This window comes from Molothrus aeneus, chromosome 7 (genome assembly GCF_037042795.1).
Source record: "Molothrus aeneus isolate 106 chromosome 7, BPBGC_Maene_1.0, whole genome shotgun sequence".
NCBI lineage: Eukaryota > Metazoa > Chordata > Aves > Passeriformes > Icteridae > Molothrus > Molothrus aeneus.
Window position 1 is genome coordinate 22179561 of NC_089652.1, and position 25362 is coordinate 22204922.

Below are 25362 nucleotides of genomic sequence, written 5' to 3' on the forward strand. Positions count from 1 at the left end.
TCTGAAGCTTCAAATACTTATGAGAAGCAGACAACAGTGTACCACCACAATTCAAACCACATAAACCACCCAGGAGACACAGAAAGGAGAAAGTCATATAGCTAAACAGATACTGAGATACCAGACACTCTACAGCTTTACAATGAAAAAGGTACTTAATTAAAGACAACACATTTACACCCTTTAAATTAAAACACAAGCTGTTTCAAGAATCAATGAACCAAAATAATTTTCAGTAAGATGGTAAGGTGCTGCAGTTTTTCCTGTTTGGGTTGCTGGCGTGGTTTTGGGTTGTTTTATTGTTTTGGTTTTTTTTGGAGAGGAAGGATGGGGGTGTCTGGGTTTGTTTTGGGTTTGAGGTTTTTTATTGTTGGTGGATGTTTTTGTTTACATATGAAAGATGTAAGATGCAAGAAAAAGTCATGTACTCAAATGACACATCAGCTTAATTAAGTAACTCAAGGAAATTTGCATCTAATTGTTAATTGGAGATGATCTACACAGAGCTTGACCCTCCTCTGTCTGCCAGACCATCAACTCCTCTTTGGAAGCCCCACAAAAGAATGCACTGTGCTGTCCTCCAACAACCACCCTGACTAGATTAGCACACAAAGCAGAACTTTAGATCAGCAGCAGGTCTCCCAAGTTCCAATGGTGCCACAGATTTACTAAACAGGAAAAGCATGTTCTAAAAAACCCAAGATCCTATGAGGGGAAAAAGGTTCCACAGCACCAAGCAGTGCAGTATTTGAAACCTCCTAATCAAAGTGACAGTTTTCAAGTGCCATTTACAATGCCCTAATCTGGAAACATCCCAGCTAACCCATCTGATCAACTATTTCACAGATGGAAGCACTTGATGGCTAATTGGCAAGTCCACGATTCAAATAAAATAGCTATCTGCACTTCTTTTTCTATATTCCAAGTCAAGGTGTAAACACTCCTTACAAGACACAGGTCAGTTCTCTGTCTCTCCCTCCCTTCCCAGTGGAATTTTTCCCCTTCCCCTCTGTCATCAAATATGTTAATTCAAAATTACAGAATCAGTTTTATTTTTCATTTATTGTACTAGAACAGTTGTCTGCACTAACAGAGCAGTGTAAATGAATATTTTCAAAAATCTAACAAGCAATGAAAAATTACTTTGAAAGCCTCTTTTTAAAGTGTCATTATTTCACTGCTTTCTATCACATCTGGATTCAGAAAAACAGACAGCATGTGCTAGTGTGGACAAGAACTTGCTCAACTTGAATTACTAGTCTGTAAGTGATGAAGAGAAAAGCTTGGCTACAAATGCACTTAATTTGCTCACACCCTTTGCAGTGGGATTGCCTAATAGAGGCATATGTGGAATTGATTTCACCAGCAAACAATAGTTCAGCATACAAAATGAAGAGGAGTGTTGCTCCAAATTCCTGCCTGCTACATAAGCAGAATGCTTTTACGTACCCCACAAACCTGTTCATTTGTCTGCAGCAAATGTACAATGCAAATCAAAGTACTAAACCACCAGTGAAATTCTGTGGTAGGCAGTATTCCAGAGGGACAAACTGAAAAGAATGATTCAGGAAAAAGAAGATAAGTAGAAAAACCCAACATGACAAGGGGCAGAAGGAGAGAGAAAGGAGACTATGTAAGTGAAGCAGAACAAGGGCTTTGCCAAAATCTTAATTCCCATGAACTACAGGAGCAACATTGAAGTCATAAGATTTTGAGACATCACAACCCTTTCAATTTTTTACATCTTTTCTAAAAGGCTTCATTCATTCATTTATTCACTCATCTTATGCATTTATCACAAGAACCTTAACTCAAGACAAAACAAGCTTGTGGACCAGGTACAACACCAGTCATATAAGACACAATTTCTGCATGAAGAAGTGTTCCAAAGGAGGTCTTACTTCTGGCATCAAGTTCAAAACTAAACACAGGTACCTTGCCATAAAAAGAACACACAGTTAATGACCAAGCATACTGCCAGAAAATACAGTGAATGGCTTATGTGATGCCAAAAGTTCTAAGAGTCTCTTCCCTTCTCCTCTCTTGTTCACCTCCTGCCCTACTAAGACAGCCCTTTGTCCACCTATGGTTAAAAGAGAAGAAATGCCTCAAGATTTCTAAGCCACATGTCACTGGAAGGAAAGTTTATTGTTGAAGTATCAGCTTAAGATTACTTCCTTAAAGATTTGGTTATTAGCCATTTGAAGACAGGCTTAAGGTAGATGTGATTTAGCACTGACCACCTCTGGACACCTGCAGGCCAATCAACCCCTCAATGGCATCCTGAAGGAGCAAGAAGTAAGGAAAGAGAACTGCAAATTCAGTGACAGAAGTTCTCAAGTGTAATACACTACACCAAAAGACTTGAAAAGCATATTGCAAACACATGAATTTAAAGTGCATTTGGGATAACATATCTGAGTTAGAATATAGGAAGACCAAGAAACCCTAAATGAGACAATAACCAGAAGAGATAATTTTGCCAAGGGGAAAGAGCCAAGTAACTGCTGCTGAAGAAGCTCAAGCAGGTCACTGAGAAAGAATGCCTTGGCAGAGATCAAACAGAAACTGTGCTCACCAAGCATCTGCCAGTACTTTAACATCAGTTACAAAGCAAATCAAACAAACCCTTACTAGACTTTATGTGATGCATTCCTCTTGCTAAGCAGATCCCAAGCTACAAGAAAAAGCAATCTCCAAACTATGTGATAAAATTACTTTGAAAATGCCTCTTTTTCTACCAGACTATATATACGGATGATTCTTATGCTGGCAAGAATGGCTCAGTCAGATGTTTTTACTATATTCAACCTTTACAACAACTGTGACACAGCAATAAGAACAAAAAGTTCTGTTGCTTAAAACACTCTAGTGCAAACAAATGGTAATAATTTTGCTTTCTAGCATTACAAAATATATCCAAGGAATATCTTCCTCCTCTCTTCTATCTCAAAGACATCTGATTCACTCTGGATTTTCTCTCAATCTCAATTATCATCAATAGATACTCAGAATATAAAGTGACTTTTCAAGGTCCTTTGAAACACATTATTTTAAGGACATAAAAATATCCTATTTGAAAAGCCTTCCTGCTGATTCAATAAACCAAAAGACTACAAATGTAGTCAAGACATCTAGTGCAAGCAGCAACTTGAGTAAAGAGCAATTCAGTTTTATGCTTTTTTTTCAATCTAACATATACTCATCAACTCATTTAAGAGACAATTCCATATTTAAACAAACACAGAGCAGCTTTGCAGGCCAAAGCTACCAGAAGAGTTCAGCAAGCTTCCTCAGAATGTTATGTTCTATTGTCTGCCACAATTTTCTAGCAAGCTTCAAGTTAAAGATGAAAAATTCAGAAAACAGCAGAGAGTTAACAGTAAATTTGAAAAACAGCTTTGATAAGCGTCAAGTTCAGAGAGGACTAAGAAGTGAAAGCTTGAGAGATTAGACTGCACAGATGTTAAAAAAATGAAGAGTCATGAAGCAGGCTGGCAGCTCAGAGGAACAAGAGAAATAACTGTTTAAGAAAGTGAAACTAAAAATAACTGAGGGCGGCTTGAAGATTCACTAAGAGAACGTGAATAGAATTTTAGCTATAAAAAGGGGAAAAAAAATTATGCACCAAAAGTTACAGCTTATTTGGCAAAACATTTAGAGTCTGTAGATCAGCCTAGAATATTTCACCAAATGCTTCAGTATTAAACTGCTCCTGTAGTTATACTGGACACAAACACAATATATACAACCAAAAGAAGCTTTGGGTTTAGCAATTTCAACCCTGAACACACATCCTGAAGCCCAAGACATACAGAACTGATTCCTCCAGTACAGGAGTCTGGATTCTCGACTTAGAAAGAGACCAGGAAGCTACTGCAGCCAACCAAAGGAAAGGACTACAAAGGAAATTACACTGGAGCCAATTCCTTAAGGAAATAATTCTTCCTACAGACCCCAAACAAAGACATTCCTAATTATTTTCCCCCTGTATCCACAGCAATCAGCACAATGTAACAAGATCAACTTGATTTTATTTTTGAAGACTGCTGGCCATGTCAGTTGATCAAGGAAAAAAGCACTAGGATTTGCTGTAGAGGTAGGAGAAGCCATACAATGTGAATAGGTCTCTCACTGGAACAGGACAGCTGTCAGGGAGGCCTTCTTGCCATGAGTAGTTACAGAAGTGAGAACAATCGACAAGAGGAGACACAATAAAACACACATACAGGAAGCTACAACTACCCACAAGTGATAAACTCAATTCAAATTACCTCCTGAAATGTACATACACTTCAGTATCTTATAATGCCCCATTCCCAATGCGATCCAAGAGCTGAAATATGTTATTTATAAAGAGCAGTGGATGTGCTCAGCCATTTACAATAAATACCCTTCATGTACTGGAAATCCACATAATTGGAAACTGTTTTTTAAAAAAATGTATTATGTGTTTCCAATGCTTTTCAATATGAATTTTAAAATGCTCAAGACACAAAAATAAAGGTTTATAGACATTCTGTAAACTTAGTGCCAACACACATACTGATTCACAAAAAAAAAGGCCAGGTTGTAACAAAAATATGCATACACATATAAAATCTCTTGAGTCAGAGATTATTACTATGAACAATGTTTCTTTGATGCTGTTTTAAAATATGATAGCATAACAGAAGAAACACTCCAGAATTTATTAATTTTAAAGAAAAGATTGACAAGCTATATACTAACCTGTCCCAGCCCAGGCATACCTCCTCCCAGTCGCAGAAGTCTATCCATATTTCTAGAAAAACAGAAACAAAGGAAAAATGTTCCCAAGCTCGAAATGTTTACTAAATTGTTATCTATATAATTCACCTTCAGTCACTCAGTATGTCAAAAATATTGGTGGTAATTACAACACAACATCAGACTTCCTGTTAATTAACACCACATATTAATTCAAGAAGCTGTCTTCCATGCTAATTAACAGACTTTGCTTTATTGCTTTGGTTTTGGGTTATCCCCATTTCTGAAGATGAACACTCTTGTCAAACTTCTCAAAACTTTCCAATCAGTCAATTAATTGGGGGATTTTTGTTACTTATGATCAGTACCTACAGCCAGAAAGTTCCTAAAACTTATTAGATATACAACTGAATTTACTTTTGTTTGCTCAGAAATCATCAATAAAAATCTTAAAGTAAGGATTTTAGCATCCTCATTAGTAAGTTCCGCGCTAATTAACTTACAGCTTGTCAGTTATCATCAAAACTACATGTGAAAGACACTAAGCAGATTATGGATCTCTGAATTAGCATCAAAAGCTTTTTTTTAATGAACTCATTATACTAAAAGAAATACTGTAAAGTAAACATTTAATGTGTATATAGTTAGAAGACTAGTGACAGTACAGTCATTTAATACATTCCCAGTCTTGCATGTGTCAGTGCTTTAGTGCAAGATTATTCCAATCAATGAAATGTCTTCCTTAAAAAAAAATAAAAAGCATCAGTTTGTGTGTCTTGTAACTTTCAAGGGGGTGATCCCCAGGAATAAAGGCTGCTAAGGTGCCCAACCAAAAAAATTACACTGCTGTTTCTTTCTCTACAGTTTCTTCATTTTCTCTTGTTGAAAAGACATCTACAATTTCATGGTGGATACCTAGGTACAGGTTCTGCCCCAGCTTTAACAGAACTTTACCACTTAGCTTTTTCAACTTCTTAGCTCTATACAACAAAACTTATCCATAAAATTTTTAAAAGGCCTACTAAATATTAATTTTTAAACAGCTGTTTTCATCAAATCAAGCAATTTCCAAGGTGCATTTGTAGCCAAAATCAGAAAATTTTACTAGCTTATTTTATTTGTCAAATAGAAGATACAAAGCACAGCATCAAAAATTATGGTCTTAACTGGAGAAGTTTTAATACAACACAACAAAGCCTGTTCAGGCTTTGAAAGCAATTGAGAACACCAAATATGATTTCCAAAATACATTCATCCTCCAAGCAGATGTCACATTACACATAATTACATACCTGAGTTCAGATTACATTAACAATACTTATTTAATAGCCTTCTTTTGAAATAATTATGCAAAAGAACTTGAAAAATATATTTGCTTTGTATATGAAAAAATCTTCATGCTGAAGGTGAATGTCACCATCATTTTCATAATTTCTTCTGATATTTGCTAGAATTCTTACTGGCTAAAGACCAACAAGTATTATTTCAGTATAAGGTTAAAACAAATAGTTTAAGCTGCTAAACACATAAAGAAGCAGCATTTTTCTTCCTACTTCAATAACTTAACAATAGCCAAGATACATTGATCAGAAATACCTACCTGACTTGTTAAATTCACTTTCCCAGTTCAGTGAACTATCAGGCTATTCATTTAATAGGATTCACTCTCTTGATTTTGTAGAACCTGCAAATCCAACAAGTGCAGCCTCACCTAGCAGTAAGTACTTTCTTAAAACTCCACTGGCACCATATAAATCAAAAAGGAGTTTATTAAAGGGTCAGTGGTTATGCTTAACTTCTTCAGTAAGTCATTGACACCAAGCTTCTTTTTCAGAGGCAAAAGCTGCACACAGTGTATATGCTTTTCTATCCTGAACTACAATAAATTCCAAATCAAGTTGGAGGATTTCCTTGGAAAGGTTAAGTTGCTGTTTAAAGATATTATGTAAGCATATGTTAAATGGCTTCAATAAAACAGTCACAATGTTACCACAAATTAACGCCAACTACAGTTCATGTTACTCCTCTGTGGTAGATACTCCTCCATTGAAACTCACAATGATTCATCTTCTGTGTCACTAAAGAGGGCTGAAGAGTAACTGAGAACTATGTTTAAGGTCCTAAAACTATTATTTTAATCCATCATGGCTGTTCATTTATTTTAAGAAACTTCTGGTCTCTACACTGGTAACCCTAAAACTGATAGTTCTGACAATTACAGCAACTTCCATCAACTGATGAGGTACATTACCTATGTACATTTAAGAAATAATAAATAAATAACAAATCCTATAAAAGAAGGGAAAAGCAATAGCTCATACTAATTAATAGTTCATTTACACAGTTTACTCCAGTTTCTAACCCAACAGTATAGTACATCATTTATAAAAGCCATATATTTTGCCATATCAGAGTTGGATTAGATAAAAGTGTTAAACAAACTGACTACTTATCAGCATAACTTTACAACAACATCTCACTGTATTACAGACACCTAACATTTCCCATAGAACAGCCACTGAACTGAGATATTCAGATTTTCAAGACAGCAGAACAGACAGAAAATCTCCAAAACACAGTTCTAGATGCACTGCAAATTATTTCACTAGCTCCATGACAAGATTCTGGTTACAGTTTTGGCAGCTAATGCTTTACCTGCCTATTTGTAACTGAATATGTTTTAGTAGGCTATAGTCTATATGGACCTAAACATGTTTGTTTACTGAGATGTGTAAACATCTGAAAAATTTAAGTTAATGAAATACATTCACCAAAACAGATTTTAATTTTTATTAATCCATCTAAATATTATTTCAGCTATAAATTCCATTTCTCCAACAATGCTTTTGTTAGCCTTACAACAGCTTAAGGGAAATTTTTAGACATTAATGAAGCTAACTTTAGCCTTTACAAATAAAACAACTATACATTTCTGACCTGGTGCTCAGCAAGAGGTGCTCACAGAACAAACTTGGCAGCAGCTCCCACTTTTTGACTGTAAAGATGACACCAGTAGGTCTCTTTCCTGTAGAAGGAAATAGAAAGGAGAAAGGCAGAAAACTAGTAAAATTTAAAAACCATGGCACATGTAAAAAGGAAATGTTACATTGATAAGCTGAACAAGGACAAGGCACCATTGAAGAATAACCCAAAGAATGTTTACTGGGCTTTTTTTTTCCCCTTTACCATACAATTCCTAGAAGTGGTACATGCCATGTCTCACTCGAGTATCCATAATCCTGCAAGAAGCTTCCAATTTTCTCAACATTTTTACTATTAAATTCTCAAAATATTTTAATAATTCATTTAAGCAATTTAAAGCTAATTGATCATTTTAAATGCTGTTAGAAACTGAAACCATTGTGGTTTTTTACTATTTTTGAAGCTCTTGCTGTAGCTAAGATGCCCTAAGCACCAAGGGTGAGAGCAGTCTGCAGGTACAGAAAGCTTTCCTGTTTATTTCTGCAGGAGTGGTTGGTGTGACTGGAAAAGTGATAAAGATCTTTAGATTTGCCCGAATTCAGGTAGAGAAAGGCTGCTTCACATTCAATTGAGGAGTTAAAATTCATGTTATCCTCTTCCCTGAGAACACTGCCCATTAATTGCCTCCACTCAATCATTCATAGAGCAGTGTTTTGAAACAGATCTGTGAAATGATCTGTGGCTGTGATTTGATAGACTTTTTTTCAATGTCAGTGTTAACATAAGGAGCAATGAGGAAGCTGCTGCTGCTCACCAACTTGATGCTGCTTTCTCAGTACTGCCAGGACAGCCATTTGTGCAGCCCTGCAGCAAACTGAGAGGCTATCAAAAACGCTGGGTTTAACCCTGTTCACTTCTCTGAGAGGCTTCACGTTGCATCCCAGAAATAGTTGTCTTGGCATAACAGAAAAAGAGGTCTTGGAAAAGCTGATTGCTTTTAACACTAATACAGGCTCCAGAAGACATTTCTGTCAAATCATTCTTTAAGCTAAAGCTGCTCAAAGAATGTCTGTGGGTTTTGGGGGTTTGTTTCAGTTTTTTGTTTGGGTGGGGGGATTTGTTTTGTTTTTTACTAACTGTGGCAATTTAACTGAGACCCTTTTGAAGCTTATCTCAAAGTAGCACAAGAGCAAAGGAGGATGTGTTCACCTTCCCAGAAAGTTGGAAGAGAAAGAGCAAGTCAGTTTCTCAGTGCTGACAGTGGAAATCACTGACAAGTGGAATGGAAAGTTATCCTCCTGCCAGCTTTGCAGAAGGAAATGATCCAGGAGAGACCACAAGGGCCAGTAGCACAGGCTACAACAGAACTGCAGCTACTATTTCGACTGGGCCTGGGTTATTCACCTTTAGCCACCTGACCACCCAGAGGTCTTGCATTCCCTTCCCCACTAACTTACAAAGACATGAAAGAAACAAATCTCTGTGAGCTTGGTCTGTTCCCCAGTGAGGCACAAAAGGTAACCTACAGCTGAGAATCTTATCTGTGCAACAAAGTGCAAAAAGCTAGGCTGATTAGCAACTTCTCTGTTGGTTTTTACCCTATATTCTTTCACACACACATATACTTACATTATACATTATATATACATACAAAAAAAAGCCAGAAAAGTAAACAAACAGTTCACAGTAAATCTCACCTCTTTTCCTTCCAAAGTTGGCAAAAGGTATTTTGATTGTTTCCTTCTGTCTGTAAGGAAGAGTTAACAGTCTCTGTTTAAAGTGTAACTTTAAGGAAGTAACTGTGCAAATAGTTCTGTATCAGAAAAAATACAGAAGGACAATTATCATAATTAACTTGCATTTTGGTGCATTGCGGGATTTGGATGACATGCACTCATCGCTGAAATTAATACAGTAACTAATGGTTAAAAAAAAGAATTAAATAGCTTCTCTGTGTATGTGTGTCCATGATTCAAAACACCATAACTAAAATAAGCTTGGTCATTGGATGTTATTTAAAAATCCAGACTTCCATTACTGCAATTTTTATTTAATTGTCCTTACCTCAAAAGGGAAAAATAGTTAATACTAATAATGCAGTGAGAGTATACAGACAGCATCTCAAAACTGATCGGGAAACAGAAATTTTAAAACCCATGTCTAATATTTGCTCCTAATACTGCTGTTAGGTAACTGTAATAATTGGAAAGAGTTGCCCATTTGGAGAGCTCTAGTTCACCACTCAGTATTTTCTAGTATTTTCTGGTATTTTCTAGTCACTTAAATTCAGACTTTTAATAATGAAAACATTTTTTCTTGGGTAGCACAGGGATGAAGTTATATAAAAGGATCATGCACAAATGTGTATCCACATATAGGTATAAACCAATAGCTACTGTGTTTATACTTGGCATGTTGCAGCATGTATTTTGAAATCAACTTGAAACAGTCTTAAATTACTCTATCTCCTTGCATGAGACACATGAGTTTCACACTACAGTGCACTATTTTTATCTAGCATTAACACTCCACGATGTGATCCCTCAATGAAAGAGGGTTCTCCTGGTTTGGCAACTTTTGAGTTAGTAGAGAAATAAATATCAAAATCAGCTTTGACATACATAGAAAACAATGGCTACTAAACTGCCCTATTAGTGGAAGGAGTATCAGGCTACACACAGGTGACAGCAATTTACTTTGCAATTTGTACACTGAGAGACTTGATGCAAATCATTTCATCTTCGGTAACTCAGTTTCTCCACCTGAAACTACACAACAAGCTTTGTACAAGCACTTCCACATCTCCTATTGAGGAGTTACACACAGCAGATGATAAACAATTTTATTAACAGTGCTCAGAAATGGCTCAAGGTTTTTTGTTCAACTGCAACCATTTCAGCTTCACTTGGGATGATAAACAGCTAGAGAGGTAAATCAGCTGAGAAAGTGCACATTGCAGAAAAACGTTATTTCACCAAGAAAAAAAACTCATTGCAGTTAAAGTCATCAAACCTGAACAGAGACTTCACATGTGAAAAGATGGAGGAGGGGGTAGGCTAGTCTATCTTCCTATATATTTTGTAGGAAAAGAAGAAAAAAATATACATGTTACCATCAATTCTAAGTAATCTGTTCATTAAAGCTTGAGTTTAATCATGTTATGCATGAATGCAGTCTCAGTAGTGCAAGCCCAGAGTTACATGACTCTTGCTTTGCTTCCATAATGTGCTCAGCTCTGTAAACCCAGGCCCTATTTCATACAGACCTGAATCTCAGTAGACCCAAGCTGGATTAGGTGGTTTGCAGGTCAGCTTCCCAGGCTCTGTTTTCTGACTTCCAAAAGTACAGCAAACCTAATTCTACTACATTCATTGCTGAGCTGGAGTTACTTCAGTAACACAGATTCAGACTGCTTTAAAGCTACTGAAGTACATTCACATCAAACTTACAGATAAGCAAAGTTTCATTAACAACTGCACCGCCACAGAAACCAACAGAAATAATTTTAATTTTATGCAGTACATGAAGTAATGGCTTTCTCTGAATTTGCAGAAAGGCAAGCAGACACACAACTATTGTGCAACTATGCAGTAGTCCAGCAAGTACTCATCATACCAGCTGTCTATTATTCAGTGTCCTTAACACCTGCCCTATCCCATCATCCTAGATGTTACAAGGTACTTACAGGAACCACTAGTTTATAGTCCATAATTTTTGTCAGGAGTGAATCACTTCCAAGAAAGTTGACAAACTAATTTATATACTGGTATTATTAAATATTATTTTTAAAGTATTCTCTAACTTATAATGTTCTAAATCATAGTTTTCAAATGAGTATCACTGAAATGGCATGTTACAACAGATGACGGAACTCAACATTTCCCACTAAGATACAGGTTAAACCCTGCCATTCAAGTGATTCAGAAGCAATTTATATGCTAGCCAATTTCTGAATTTCTTCACAAACAGATATTTTTCATTGTCTCAATATGGTCACAAACAGTGAATGCTCTGCTCCACAGAATCTTCTTCCAAGTTTACTCCCCACCTGAGGCATACAGGACATCTTGGACTCCCAGGGCTGACAGCTTTTAGATGGACACAAATCTATCAGACTTTTCAGCTTGCCTAGTACCATTTCAGTTCTATATAGCTTTGAGATATATTTACATAAAACTTCTTTTTAAAAAGTAAATCTCAATCCCTGTTGGCTTGCTGTTTTTCCACGGCATACAGAAAACAACTGCAACTTTAAGACATGACGCCACCACACTGTTTACAAGTATCCAACTACATGACACAAATTTGTTACACAAACATTACTTAAATCAGCTGCATACTAGAAACAGCGCTGTTAATTTTTGATTATTGCTTCTTCTCTACTTAATTCTGCTTCTTCCCCCTTCGGGTATCCCAACCAGTGCTTTGCCTCCACTTCCCCCCGTGCCCCTCTAACTTCAGCTGCACTGCCGGGGATCGGGGCAATACTGCACCCCGGAAGCAGCAGCGCTGCCACCCGTGAGGTGCCTCTGGCAGGGGACAGAGCACAGAGCCCCGCTCTGCCCGCAGCACGAACCCGCGCCAGGCGCTGCCGAACAAGGGCGGCCGCAGCGGGCCGGGCGGAGGCGGCCGGGCCCTGGGGCCCGTGCGGCGCCGAGGCCCGTCCGGCTCCAGCGGCTGGACCCCCGCCCGGCGCCGCTCCCCGGCCCCTCTCGCCGCCTCACCCCAGCCCGTTCGCAGCTGTCCCCGCTACCCCGAAGCGCTCGGACTTCCCAGCGGAAAGGCCAAGGGCCCAGCGCGATCCCTGCCCGCCAGACCCGCCCCGTCCCGCGCCCGTCCGCACCGCCCGCGGCCCTGCCCGGCGCTCGGGCCGACTCCCGGGCCGCGCAGAGGCCGCCGCGGAGCCCCTCAGCACCCTGGCGCGGAGGCGGCCGGGCCCTCACCTGGGCCAGAGCCGCACGGGCCGCGGTGAATCAGCCGGATCTCATTCAAACCGAGCCCTTCCCGGTTCACAGGGCACCCGGCAGCGGCTTCCGGCCCCGCGGCCGGCGGGGAGGAGCTTCTGAGCGTGGAGAGCTCCGAGGGGCGCGGCCTGTGGGTGGAACGGGCCGAAGTCGAACGTCGTGGACTGCTTTGCTGTAAAGTGCTGCGGGTTAATTTTGTCCCTTTGCAGCCCAATGCCACCAGTGCTGAAGCAACGACGCCATAGGATGGCAGAAGAACCAACAACTGAGTCATCAAATCAATAAAACAATGATTACTGTAATAGGAACAGTATCACATGCACTCCTCTCAAAAACAGGGTTATAGAAAATACGAGGATTTAGAGAAGAGAAATATGAGTGACCATATGTGTAAAATCAGCACAAGCAGAAATGGAGACGCATGGGAATTGTGGCCAAACAATAGGGACATAATTACATTAAAGCATACATGCTGATGAATGGTGCAAACAGAGAAGCAAATTGGAATTTCTATTACCCTTATGTTAACCCTGGAGCAAAAACTCTGTTGTAAATTAAAAGAGGAAAACACAAAGCCAAAGGAGTACATTACCTGACAGCACGTGAACTAGTTAGAGATCTCAGTATCCCTTGTGAACTTATTATGCCTAATGCAATAAAAATTCTTAGAAGTTGATTTATAGGTAGTTACTGAAATACTGCAAGTATTTTAGGAAGTATTGGGACAGCTTAAGAACCTACACAAGCAATTTATTAGGACTGTCTACAGAGTTTCTGCCATGAATGACCAAGAAGAGTGTCATGGTTTATTTGAAAGCTCCTTTAAAGACCGAGAATCTAATATTAGAAGATGATCAGCATTTTCTGCTCATAGACCAACTACAAGGAGCAGGTGAAAAGGTACTAAATTGTAAATTACATGGGAATAACCTCAGACAGCTATAGTCACCACTTCCACAACACTGCAGCAGACACAGAAATCTTAGTTTTTTTATACCATGAAGTATAAAATTAATCCCAAGAAAGAGAAAGGGAATTACCATTATATGGTATTCTGCTTTTTAAGAGGGGCAATGTTTTTGAAAAGCAAAATAATTTTCTCTTCCATTTTGTTTTTGGGCTAGGCTGAGGGAATCTCGAGAGTCAAAATTTCCAAAAGATTCTTTAAAAGCTAAAGATTTAAAACGTGGTTTAAATTGTGGGTCAGTAATTTCTTTCTCACGTTACTTAAACCTATTAGCATAATTTATTGGTGCACTCACAACCAAATTTCTCAGAAACAAAGAGTAAAACATATGTGTGTCTGTATGTATGTATATGTTTATCTGGGTATGCTTGTCTCAAACAGAAGAAATCTTGCACCCTGCTTCAAACAGGCTGTTACAGTCCTTCCTCTTTTACCCTGGCAAAGCTTAGCTCCTATAGTCTTAAGACTGTACTTTGAGACTTGTGCATGTCTTAATGTTCTCAGAAGTCATTGTAATAATTATGTGGTCAAAGATTTTTCTTTTGGATCAAATTAATGAGCCCAAGTATTAATTTAGTGGATTGAAATGCATTATGTATTTTGCTGGTTTTTGCCATGGTTTTGAGAGCAATCCATTTATTCCTCCGTATTCACTAGAATTCTGACACCTTAAGGAGCAATACCCATTATATTTGGGTTCTCATTCTGCAGTCATGTGTCTTTAAAGTACCCTGCATTTCTGAAAAAAGAAAGAAACACAAGTATTTATTTGTGAAAAGTGAGTATTTCTCTGGGTTGATGTGTATAATAAGGAAAAACAACATAGTTAAATCTTTATAATATGCCTATACCCACTGATTTAAATGAGCAATGACATTTCAAACCACTTGAAAATTTGGCCCTTCTTTGAAATAAAAAGTGAAACAGACTTTCATTGTTATTCCTAATTACATTTCAAGTCATAGTATTGACTTTTTAAATATATACATTTATTGAAATTTTATAAATAAATATAGTTACAGAAAAAGAAAAATGAAAAAATAGGAGAAATATTTACACTAGAAAGTATAGTGAATTAATTGGATATATAGAGGCAGTATCATGGTTGGAACTTATGACAGATGGTATTTTATATTTTTATATAAAAATGATATATTCTTAATCATATATGTCAAAGAAAAGAGACCATATGTTGTTAAACACTTCCAAATTGTCATTTAATCTGAAGGGCACTCTCTCGCATGCTACCGAATCCCTCATTGTTTTGGTCTAACCAGTGCTAATCTATAGAAGATTTTATTTATTGATTTGCAGTAATGCAGTGCAAGAAAATGTTCAAGGTTTGTTCCCTTTTTTATTACTTGGATGGCTCTTATAAGTGGTAAAAACTAGCTTTGATTGGACCCTTACATTTTTCCTGGTTTCCACATGCTAACCTGTCCTTGTTTGTAGTGAAGTGATCAACAGAGATCAGACTTGCTAAGAGACTTGCTCAATCATTTTTTTCCTATCTCCTGGTATATAATTTTCCCTTCAAATCTGTTTGTGATTGGATTAAAGCAGCAATATTTCTGAGGCTCTGTAATTAAATAATGCAATTTCACATGGCTAAGTGGCAAAATTTAAGAAAGGCGTGTAGAACGTGAAGAATGCAATGAGAGATTGGACACAATTTTCTGGCACATCATTTGTGTAGAGAGTGCTGTTTGTGCTAGGACAGGAGGAATTCTCCAGGACTAAGTTATAATATTAAAAAAACCAAAATCATCAACACCAAAAATCCCAAACAAACCCAAGAGAAGATACAGTTTCAGAAAGCCTGGTGTTAGAATACCTGATGCACTGTGGGTTGAACAAAACATTGGACTTGTGGATATTTTTGTTTTCTATGTTTAAACATGAAGAACAGAGCATGGGAAATGACTATACTTCAAGCAGTGGAAGAACTGACATCCTGTTTGTGAGAGGGTAGTAGAGCCAGAAGCACACTATTTTATTGATTGATTTAGAATTATGTTTGGTAGTTATACACTGAAAATGTAATGAAGGAATAATAGTGTTTTAAACTGCAGCCTTTCACCCTGGGAATGGACTGGAACTCTGTCTTGGCAAACCTGTAAATGGGGAAATGGTTTCTTCTGTTATCCTTGGCAAGCACTCACTCCGTTAGAAGTGCTGATGGTGACCTTTGTGACATCCCCAACAGCTTGTACAATGCTTGATCAACTCCTTGCTGCATGCAGAGTAATAGCAAGTCTTGTCACAAACAATGAATAAAATTTTACAGGATTAGTTAAAGATAGTATATGAGTGAGATTACTTTTTTTAGACTCCTCAACAATTCTACAATCAGCTGCAGAAGGCTGTTAGAGGCTCGAAAGAGGCTTCATTAATCATGAAACATATGATTATTGAAAACCTGCAAACAAAACTATTTGCATCTCTTGCAGAGCACAGACCTGCCCATTAAAGTATGACAAGTATAAAGTCAGTTTGAGTGAGAAGAATGGTAACAATGTATTTGGATATAATCCATCCCATTTAAGAAGGGAGAGGATATTAAGAAAGCAAACATTCCTTACAGTGAGCCATACACAGCCCCAGCCCCCCTCCAGTTGGTGCCAAAAGATCTTGTTTATATTGGAAATTTCACCAGCCACAAGTTGCACATGCAGTCCTAAAGGAAACTGGACTTTTGTCTTTTTAAGTCTATTTAAAGTGATGGCTGAGTTGTGAGAACTATCTACAAACCATCTGGAGAAGATAAGGCCAAGAAAAAAATCAGTCTTGCTGGAAATGCTTGTGTTGGGGGTGTCTATGGAAAATTTTTATGAGGAAACAGAGAAGTGGGTTTGTGTCCCTGGCAATTGCAAAGGTGCTACTCTGTGAGAGACAGTTTATTTAAATAACTGTGTAGAAGACTGTAAATTGAAAACTGTAAATTAAGAGAAAGGTGGTATGTAAAGTGGACATACTGTGGGTTTTTTCTGGATTGCTGTGGGATGCAATCCCACTACACCTTTTTTTTTCCCGTCCCCTTTATTCAGTGGGTGATTTCCCCCTTATTTGTGGCACAATAAAAATTAATTTTGTACTTCCTTTAGTACTTAAGATATTTCTGATTGGGCTGAACATTACTTTTATAGAAGTGCTGTGTAATTGGTATAATGCTTTTCACCAATTTCAGGTAGTGAGAGCAAACCAACAAAGACAATTTCAATTATTTCGGTGGTTATGTCTGTGTTAGGGAGTAGTACAGACTAGGAGTAAATGTGTGGGGCTAAATTGGCATGATACATTTCTGTTAGCATTTTCTACTTTGGATAGCTCTACTTGTGTCCCAAGGATGAATGCCCATTTACAACCAAATTGTATGAAGCATGTTTCTGCTCTGCCATGTTTCAATGAGAGAATCTACTTCCAGCACTCCCAAACTTTAGTTTGCTTCTTGGAAGGTTTTGCTTTAAAGGCACACTCTGGATGCAAACTTAAACAATCATGTAGATGCATGATACGTATAATTTTTTTTTACAGGAATTAACCAACAATGTGTAAAGATAACATGGCAGAAAGCTGGAGAAGAGTGAAATAAAATTGAAGAAGGTGAAGTCCTCTACATTGCTACACATGGCATGCCCAAAGCTCTGGGTATATACAATATGTTCTATGGAGAGCCTGAGGGACCTGTAAACTGCTAGATAAAAACCCATTCAGTGAATATTTTGATCCTCACAAGAATGTCACTTGGGAAAGGCACATTTTTTACAAGAAACCAGCTGCCAGATGAGACCATTGACCATTGTTAAGATCTTTAAAATAAAGCCAAGTAATGTGAATTGGAGCAGTTAACAGATGGATGAATTACTTGTGATATAAGTGATAACCAAGTCAAAGCAAGGTGAGAAAAGGACTTGACATTGCAAAGAACAGCGGATATTTGCAGGGCTAGTAAAGACTGCTTCCCAAATAAAAGTGTTAGCTAGTGGTGAAAGAACTGGAGTGTATCTAATTAAAAATGCATACCAAAGCATAAAGAGAGAATACAAGGGTAAACAAATGGCAGAGACCAGACTTGTTTTCAATAGATGTAAAATCAATCACAACATGGTGAAAAGGTCCTACACAAGAGGTTCGGTGTCCTGTATACAATGAAAGCAGCCATTTTGCCAAAATTAAATTGCTTTCAACTCAACTTATAAAGATCTGCCTAAGCAAAGCTTCTGTGACTGCGCTGCTGGAGGACATAACGGGTGACAACGGTGATTACAATGGCTGATTTAAAGGATGGTAGGGATGATGCTATTCTATAAAATCAGATTTTCTGCTGGGCCAGAACATTTACCTTTGAAATTACCTCACAAACAGGATTGCAATTTGCAGATTTTGAAAATTCTCTGATGATACAAAAGTAATAAAGAATTCCTAAATAGCTTCATTCTACAGAATTCTGCATAAATCAAATAAATCTGAGATTTAGAGATTACATTACTCTACTAATCACAGAAATATAGCAGAGAATAAAGTATTTGCAGTCTTGGTACCACTACAAAATAAGGTGTGTTCATAATTTGTAATTTACCCTATTACTTGGGATGTGAGGAACCTGTACTCTCTACTTAAATAGAAACTGGAGGTAAATACAAAATAATGTATTAAACTTAGACATTAAATTTGTGACTTCTATACAGTCTTCATAATTATGAAAGTTATCAATCAGATATATTGACTCTTATCTTTAGGATGGTTTCAGTTCTTGCAGCCCCTCAAGGTACACACAGTGGCATTTTTTCCTCTTCATTCCCCTGGCTCTTTTTTCTGTCATCCTTTATAGAATTCTCTACTGTCCTTATAAACATTAAGTCATTATTGAGCCCAGTTATATTTGGAATTTTTTTGAGATAATACAACTTATTAATAGCTAGCTAAGATAAATTAGATATTTCTCCTCCTTGATTGGTTTAGAAAAACAGCTATTTTATTGATTAAACATATATGTTATACTTCATCCAGTTCAGCTTTCTGAAACACAAGGCATTGGTAGAAGGAAAAGCAAAATAAAATATAACATAATTGTTTTTTGACTGTGCACAGTCTGTGGAGTTGTGATTGTGCCTTTTTCTCTGTGTTGATCACAGAAAAAATACTAGAAGTAGATAGAAAAGGTTACTTTCATTCTTGTAGTACCCAAATTATCAGAAATGTAGCTCTTCCTGACTTTATTACACTGGATAGACAAGCTTCTTACAAACACTGAGAGAAATGTAATTTGGATAGGCACAGTACTTGCAATTGGCAATAAACTATTCAGGTAAGGCTACATCCTTATTTTAGTTATATTGGCTATGTGCCATAAATAAACACAGTAGTGATTTCTCATCTCACTAGCTTACTTGATTATGTCGATTAAAGGCTATAAACTGACTTTAATTATGTGTTGTAACAGTTGGTATTTGGAGACCTAAATATTTGGATCCATGTGGTGGCAGTTTTAGTCTCCATTGTAGAAGGGATCTGGAGAAGCTTTTAGTACTGCCCAGATTTCTAATTTCAACTTTTTTTTTTTTTTTTAATTAATATGCCTCCAGGGTTTTTTATTCATTTAGGAGGTCATGGTTCTTTTAGTTTGACTACTAAATACTTTTTTTTCCTGTCTTATTCCAGGTCCAGAGATCATTTCAAGCACCAATTGAACCTAAGCCTTTTCTCTGCAAAGGTAGGATGTGAAAAATGCTATGCATTCCAGATTTTTTTTGCTAAGATGATCAAAGAGTGAGACACTTTATCCATGCAGAAAAGGTGGATGCAAATATTACACTTGCACATGCTATTGTTTTATAAAATGATTTGCAAATTTTTTTCAAATTCCTGAGAACTGATGAGGCAGCTGTCAGTATCAGGTGCTTAAGGCATCATTGATTTGTTCTTTGAATACTTTATTAAATTAAATTTAATTAATTTTTTAAAATTAAATTTCAACTTTATTTTATTTCTATTTAATATTTAGTTACTCTGTTAAAAAGAGTAAGTGCACTTCCCTTGTTTATGCTTACTGTTTAAAAATTAATCTGCACAGCACTGTCTAAGTTATTATATTTTATTTCACGGATAAAAATGAGTCTAAATTCAAGTAAGAACAATATTCAAGGCAAAAGTAAATACAAAAGCTTGTTGTAATTAAATAAAAATATTGAAACCAGATAATGAAAAAGGAGTATTCATTAGACCTTTTAAACTGTTGTATTACTGGTATTTAGGTGGCTGGGTTGTTAAAATGTAATACAATACACTTTCTTTAATTTTGAAGAAAGTGGATTTGAATTATTACAGTAGAGAAATATCTTGAATTGTCTTGAGACTACTGGCTTTTCTACCCACCTGATTAAGTCAATGTAACTGGTTTGATACCCAGATAACTTAATCCAATAACATGAATGGCCAATTACTGAAGTCCAAGAAACTGCTTCAGGATCTGCTACCTAGTTTTGGTCATATTCAAACTTGATACTAGCTCAAATCTTAAAGTTTGCTTTGGCTCTTGTTTTAGTTCCCACTATGTATGTCAGTATATGGCAGTAGTTTTCAATCTCTTTTGAGTCGGAAAGTCATCAAAATTTCAGTGGACAAGGAGTTGCATCAGAAACGTAGTTTGAGGACAAAGAATACTCCACAGACACTTTTTTACTGTAGTCCACAGGTCACAAAGTTAATGTCAGCACTTTAAAAATCCTTTGGAGTATTTGACTAGTTTTCACATATGTTTAATATATCTGAAATATAATGTGATTATCCATATGGCATATTTGCAGTAGGGAATTTAGGGTGGAATAAATGCAATGGTGATGATCCTGAGAATCTTTTTGTAACAGCAATTATACTCCCTAGTAACTACCTCATGCCACAGAACCTGATACTACTTTTGTGTATTTTAGGAACTTGGAGTTTTTGAGTAGTGTTTGTATACTTAAAATTTACACTGTTGTCCTTTTGTGATACCCTTCTCAGTATTAGTCCAACAAGCCAATAAACTATCTGCTCCTTTCAGCTTAATTTTACACTCATTGTTGAAAACCTTTCCTTTCTCCACAAAACTTGGATATAGAAATTAATTAAATTACACATTTTCAGTTTACCTGAAAAATATGTTTAAGCAAGAGCCAGAATCTCCTCCAGCTAACAATTACATATATATTTGTTATTTATATTTATAACAATTTTATATTCAACATCCTTCACTTGTTATTTTCAGGCACTGTGGATAGCCTCTAAGAAATCATCAATCCTTTGTTGCATATTTCTTTATGAGCACAGATGCTTACAACGTCTATCGAGTGACTGTAAATAACATCATTTTTAATTAGAAATGTGCTGATTTAAAACTGCCTGCTCATCTTAGCTCCATCTTTCAGGTAACTGGAGCTGCTAATTACTTTCAAAAACCCAGGTCAAATGGTCAGTGTCTGAATTCATTAACCACTCAGCAAAATATCTCTCTCCCTCTAGAAAAGAGGAAAACTTTACAAATATTTTTAAAGGTCAAATGTGCTCCACTTTACCCATTGACTTTGTTCTCAGTAATAGATCTGGGATTTTGTAGTAGCAGTAATATACAAATAGTTAATATTGTTTAAATAAGTGGTAGGTAAACCAGCTCTGTTCCTGTGTAATGGAAGACAGCAAAATATACTGTTAATGGTGTACATAAGCAGTAACCTTTTAAGATCTCCATCCCACTGAAAAACATTCAAATCCAGTTCATTCAAATTTTCTTTATGCAATCTTTTATGGTTTTATTTCTCAAGTAAGTAAGAGAAAAATAATTACCAGTAATGATCATCACATATAGACTATCAAATAATGTGTTCAAATAAGCATAAAAATTGGGTCTAAAGCCCAGGTGTTTTAAATAATTTCTTCTGACCACCTGTGTGGGACACAATTTTTAAGGGAATGTTTTCTACTTGTAATTTTTGAGAAAACAGTTTGAAGCTTTCATAATTTTTATTTTGCTGACAATATGGAAATTGTCCAGTCTAGATCTCTACTTTTATGTGACTGATATTGTTATGCACACAAATATTTAAGGAACAATTTTAAAAATGCAAGCCATTCCAACTGTCTTGAAACATAAGAATAGGGTCTCTCACTGTGTGAAAAGTAATTGTGGTTTGAATTCCTTGAAAATACTTTTGATATTGCAGTTAGTTTTCAAACAATCATTATACTTAAAGCTGGTAAGCTATTTATATTATTAACATGGTGTAGGCCTTCTAATTTTTTGGTGCTTCTTTGAGGTCTTCATTTCCTGAACATTTGTTAAACTTTCTTCACTGCTTACCAGTAAAGTTCTAGCTAGTTTAGATACTTCTCTTGTAATGGAAACTTGGTTTTAGATATACTGGGCTGATGTGGATTATATTCATGTCATCAATACGATAGTGTAAGAGTTTTTTTAACTCATGTGTTGTTATAATTATGTGCTGTGTGGTGTAGTTAAGTTTTGTTTCTCATTGGTTCTAGCATTTTTACTGCACAAATAGGAAAAAAAACTTAACATCAAGTTTTTCTTGTGACAGAAGAAGGAGTTATCTTTAATATTTTGAATGAAGTGGTATTTTTATGGAGGAAGAATGCACTCTCCCTAAATTTGGACATTCAGATATTTTGCCCTTTGAAGTCTTTTTCATCTTAGTGTAGTTGATGAAAGACGGTGCTTTTTTTTCCCCAGAAGCTAAGAGTGCTAAATATACTCTTTCCTAGAGCTTACTGAAGAACAATAGTTTTGGGGTTTTTTACATTGCCAGTAGGAGGGGAAGGCATGTATTATTACACAGTATTGCACACAAATTTATTTCATGTTTTCATTAAATAAATGAAAACATGAAATATAAATATATATTTACATTTCTTTAGAAAAAATTGTTCAGGTACATCTTCAAAAACAAGGAAACACTGTGAGTAATGCTTTCTTTCCCCTCTGAATTACAACATGTTCTATGTGACTGAAGCCATCCTTGCATAAATCATTCTACAATACCCAAGGAACAAGAATCACAGAATCATTTATGTTGGAGAAGACCCCTAATATTGAGCCCAACAGCTAACCTAACACCTTCAACCCTAAAACGTGTCCTTGAGTGCTACATCAACATGATTTTTCATCAGTGATTCCACCAATGCCCTGGGCATCCTATTTCAGTGCTTGGCCACACTTTCAGTGATGACTAGTCTAAACCTTCCTTGGCATAACATGAGACCAGTGTTTGGTCTTATTGGTCTATATTTGGTCACTATTGGTATTTAAAACTTAGGTCTTCCAGAGTGGCATGATCATGTCAGCTGGCAGTCCTCTAATTTTAGACCAGAAAAGTGTCACTGCCTTTCAGAAGAGCACACAGTAAAGGTCTTGATTTCAAATAGTCATCAAAATTTTATGGCATTTAGTGTAGTAGCTGAACACAAAATTCTGCTTTAGTTAATTCTTCATCTTTAGTTAATTCTTCATCATTCTTCATATGAAGAAATTACTCATTTCAACTAACAGCAAGAACTTTTTGGATACATTTTCCTTTTTATTCATTAATCTATTGCAGATAATGGCTGCTGGACAGGTGTGCATCTATATAGACAAAACCATCCATCTATAGAGCAGCATGTAAAAAACACCAAATTGATGGACTTTATCTTCAATTTGGATTAAAAAAAAGAGATTGTAAATTCACTAGTATTTATTACCATTTACATTAAATATCTATGCTAGCTGCATGCATTTGTTCTGCAAATGTTGGTGGAAAATAAGGCCATGCATATTCCTACAACAAAGCTGTTCATTGTATAATTTAGTTTTTAGCTGACTCTGAACTTACTGCAGGTGAAAATAAGATGATCCAGATCTGTCAGCACTGATATACATGTAGGTGGTTCCATTATTATAATTTGTGAAAAGCTCACAAGCTGTCTTTGTGAGGGTGCTTATATAGAGTAATGTATTAAAAAGAGGCAAGATGTTCTACCTTATGATGGCATTGCAGCTGTGTGGTTTGTGTAAAGTAATCAAGTCTTTCTAAAACACACATGAAAAGTATTTGAAGAGGAAAATTGATTAATATTTTTATATGGTTTTGTGTGTAATGTAATACTTCATACTTTAAGAAAGATTTTCCTGCTTTTTATGGGACAGATATGTTCCAATCAAATGAACTGATAAGTATTTATAAACTAGATGCTCTTTTCATGAGTTGTGAGTACTACAAGAATAACACCACTATTCTTATAGAGAACATAGATGTTAGAACTGCCCCTCTCTTGAATGAAGAGTTGTTGCATTATTACTGGTGAAATTTCTGGACTTTTACCACTGTTTTGAGAAGACCCCCCTGCTTTTTTCTATCTTTTCTTAAATTTTGCTTTCAGTTTTTGTTTGAATTTCCTGTGATGAGCTTGTATAGCGTGTGTAATAGGTATTATAACCAGTCTTCAACTGATGAAAATAATTTATTGTGGGGGAAAATTACTTCAAACATCTACTTCTGATAAGCTTATTAAAACATTTTTAATGCATAAAAATAAAAAATATAATGTAGCTGGATATAATCCAGTGCTTTGTAAGATGAATTTCAGTTCTCCCTCCTTCCTCCCCTCTATGTTCAGAACAGTAGCAAAATGATATTATGAGGTTTTATTGAGACTGGCTGATATACTTAGAAAGAAATAGAGGAGCTTTTGGACTCATGGTGATTTCATAAAGTAATTCTGCTTCACTTACTTTCAGTGAAGCAAAAAGAAAGAAAAATTCTGAAATTACACCAATTTAAGCTTGTGCTCTTGTAACTCAATAGGTATGTAATTTTGGGGCTCTCTGTGGGATTCACGTATGAATCCATGTTTGAGCTTAAATAATAGAAAATTACTAGCTCTCTAATGCAATAATTTTTTTGTGAAAAGAAAGGGCTCACCTAAAATGTGCTAATCCTGTGAATGCTTGACCATATTGTCTACTTCAGCCACATGATTACAGACAGCTTCAGAAGAACAGAGCATTCCTAATCTGAAGAAATCACTTGATGGGCACTTGAACAAGCAGGGTATTCCTTCTTATGTAAAATGAAGGACAAAAGTGTATTTTTTCTATCCCTGAAAACAAAATTCCTGCCCTCGAGCGTAGTCAACTATGTAAAAACCTAAGTATTGTGCAGCCCACTTTATCTATTGGAAATCTGAGCATTGGAACCATCAAATTTTTGTCTAAGTAGCAGCTCTGCTTTTCTCTTCTTAAGTTCTGGCCAGTGTGCCATTTTTGAAATATTCAAACAAAGAAACCACAAACCGCTAGTCACACCACAATACCAGCTTGTGTTTACATTTTCAGCTCTCCAGATCATGATCCTATTGAGTGCACATAGAGCGAGTGCGTGTACACGCGCCCATCCACCATCAGGAGAAACGAAACTGTAAACACAAGCTGGTATTTTGGTGGGGGCACACTAATATGGCGGTTGGTGGGGTCGGAAGGTGGAGGGTGAATTATGGATCCAGAATTTCCTTGTATTTTTAAGTCAGGCTGCTTGCAGTATCTGCTTTTCAAAGTGAAATGTTCGGTTGTTTTATAAGACTAAGGCCTAGTTTCATTAATTCTGAACTACGCGTTCAGACTTGAAAGATGATGGATGAAAGCGCTAATGCATGACAGATTTAAACTGGACAATGACTTACAAACTGCATTACAGGGAGTCCTGATTGCTTGAGTGGAGGGTGGGCAAGAGTGATCTCACAGTTATTACCATT

At 36.5% G+C, this 25362-nt stretch overlaps 1 protein-coding gene across 1 annotated transcript in view; it reads right to left on the minus strand.

Moving 5' to 3' along the window:
- PSMD14 (proteasome 26S subunit, non-ATPase 14) overlaps positions 1–12678 on the minus strand; it is a 46309-nt gene extending 33631 nt beyond the window's left edge. Inside the window, exons 1-4 of the mRNA XM_066553256.1 lie at positions 12594–12678; positions 9348–9397; positions 7666–7753; positions 4732–4783 (exon numbers count right to left, since the gene is read on the minus strand). Coding sequence (XP_066409353.1) covers positions 4732–4779 — 48 coding nt within the window. The 5' untranslated portion in view covers positions 4780–4783; positions 7666–7753; positions 9348–9397; positions 12594–12678. The remainder of the gene's footprint in view (positions 1–4731; positions 4784–7665; positions 7754–9347; positions 9398–12593) is intronic.
- Between the last annotated feature and the right edge of the window lie 12684 nt (positions 12679–25362).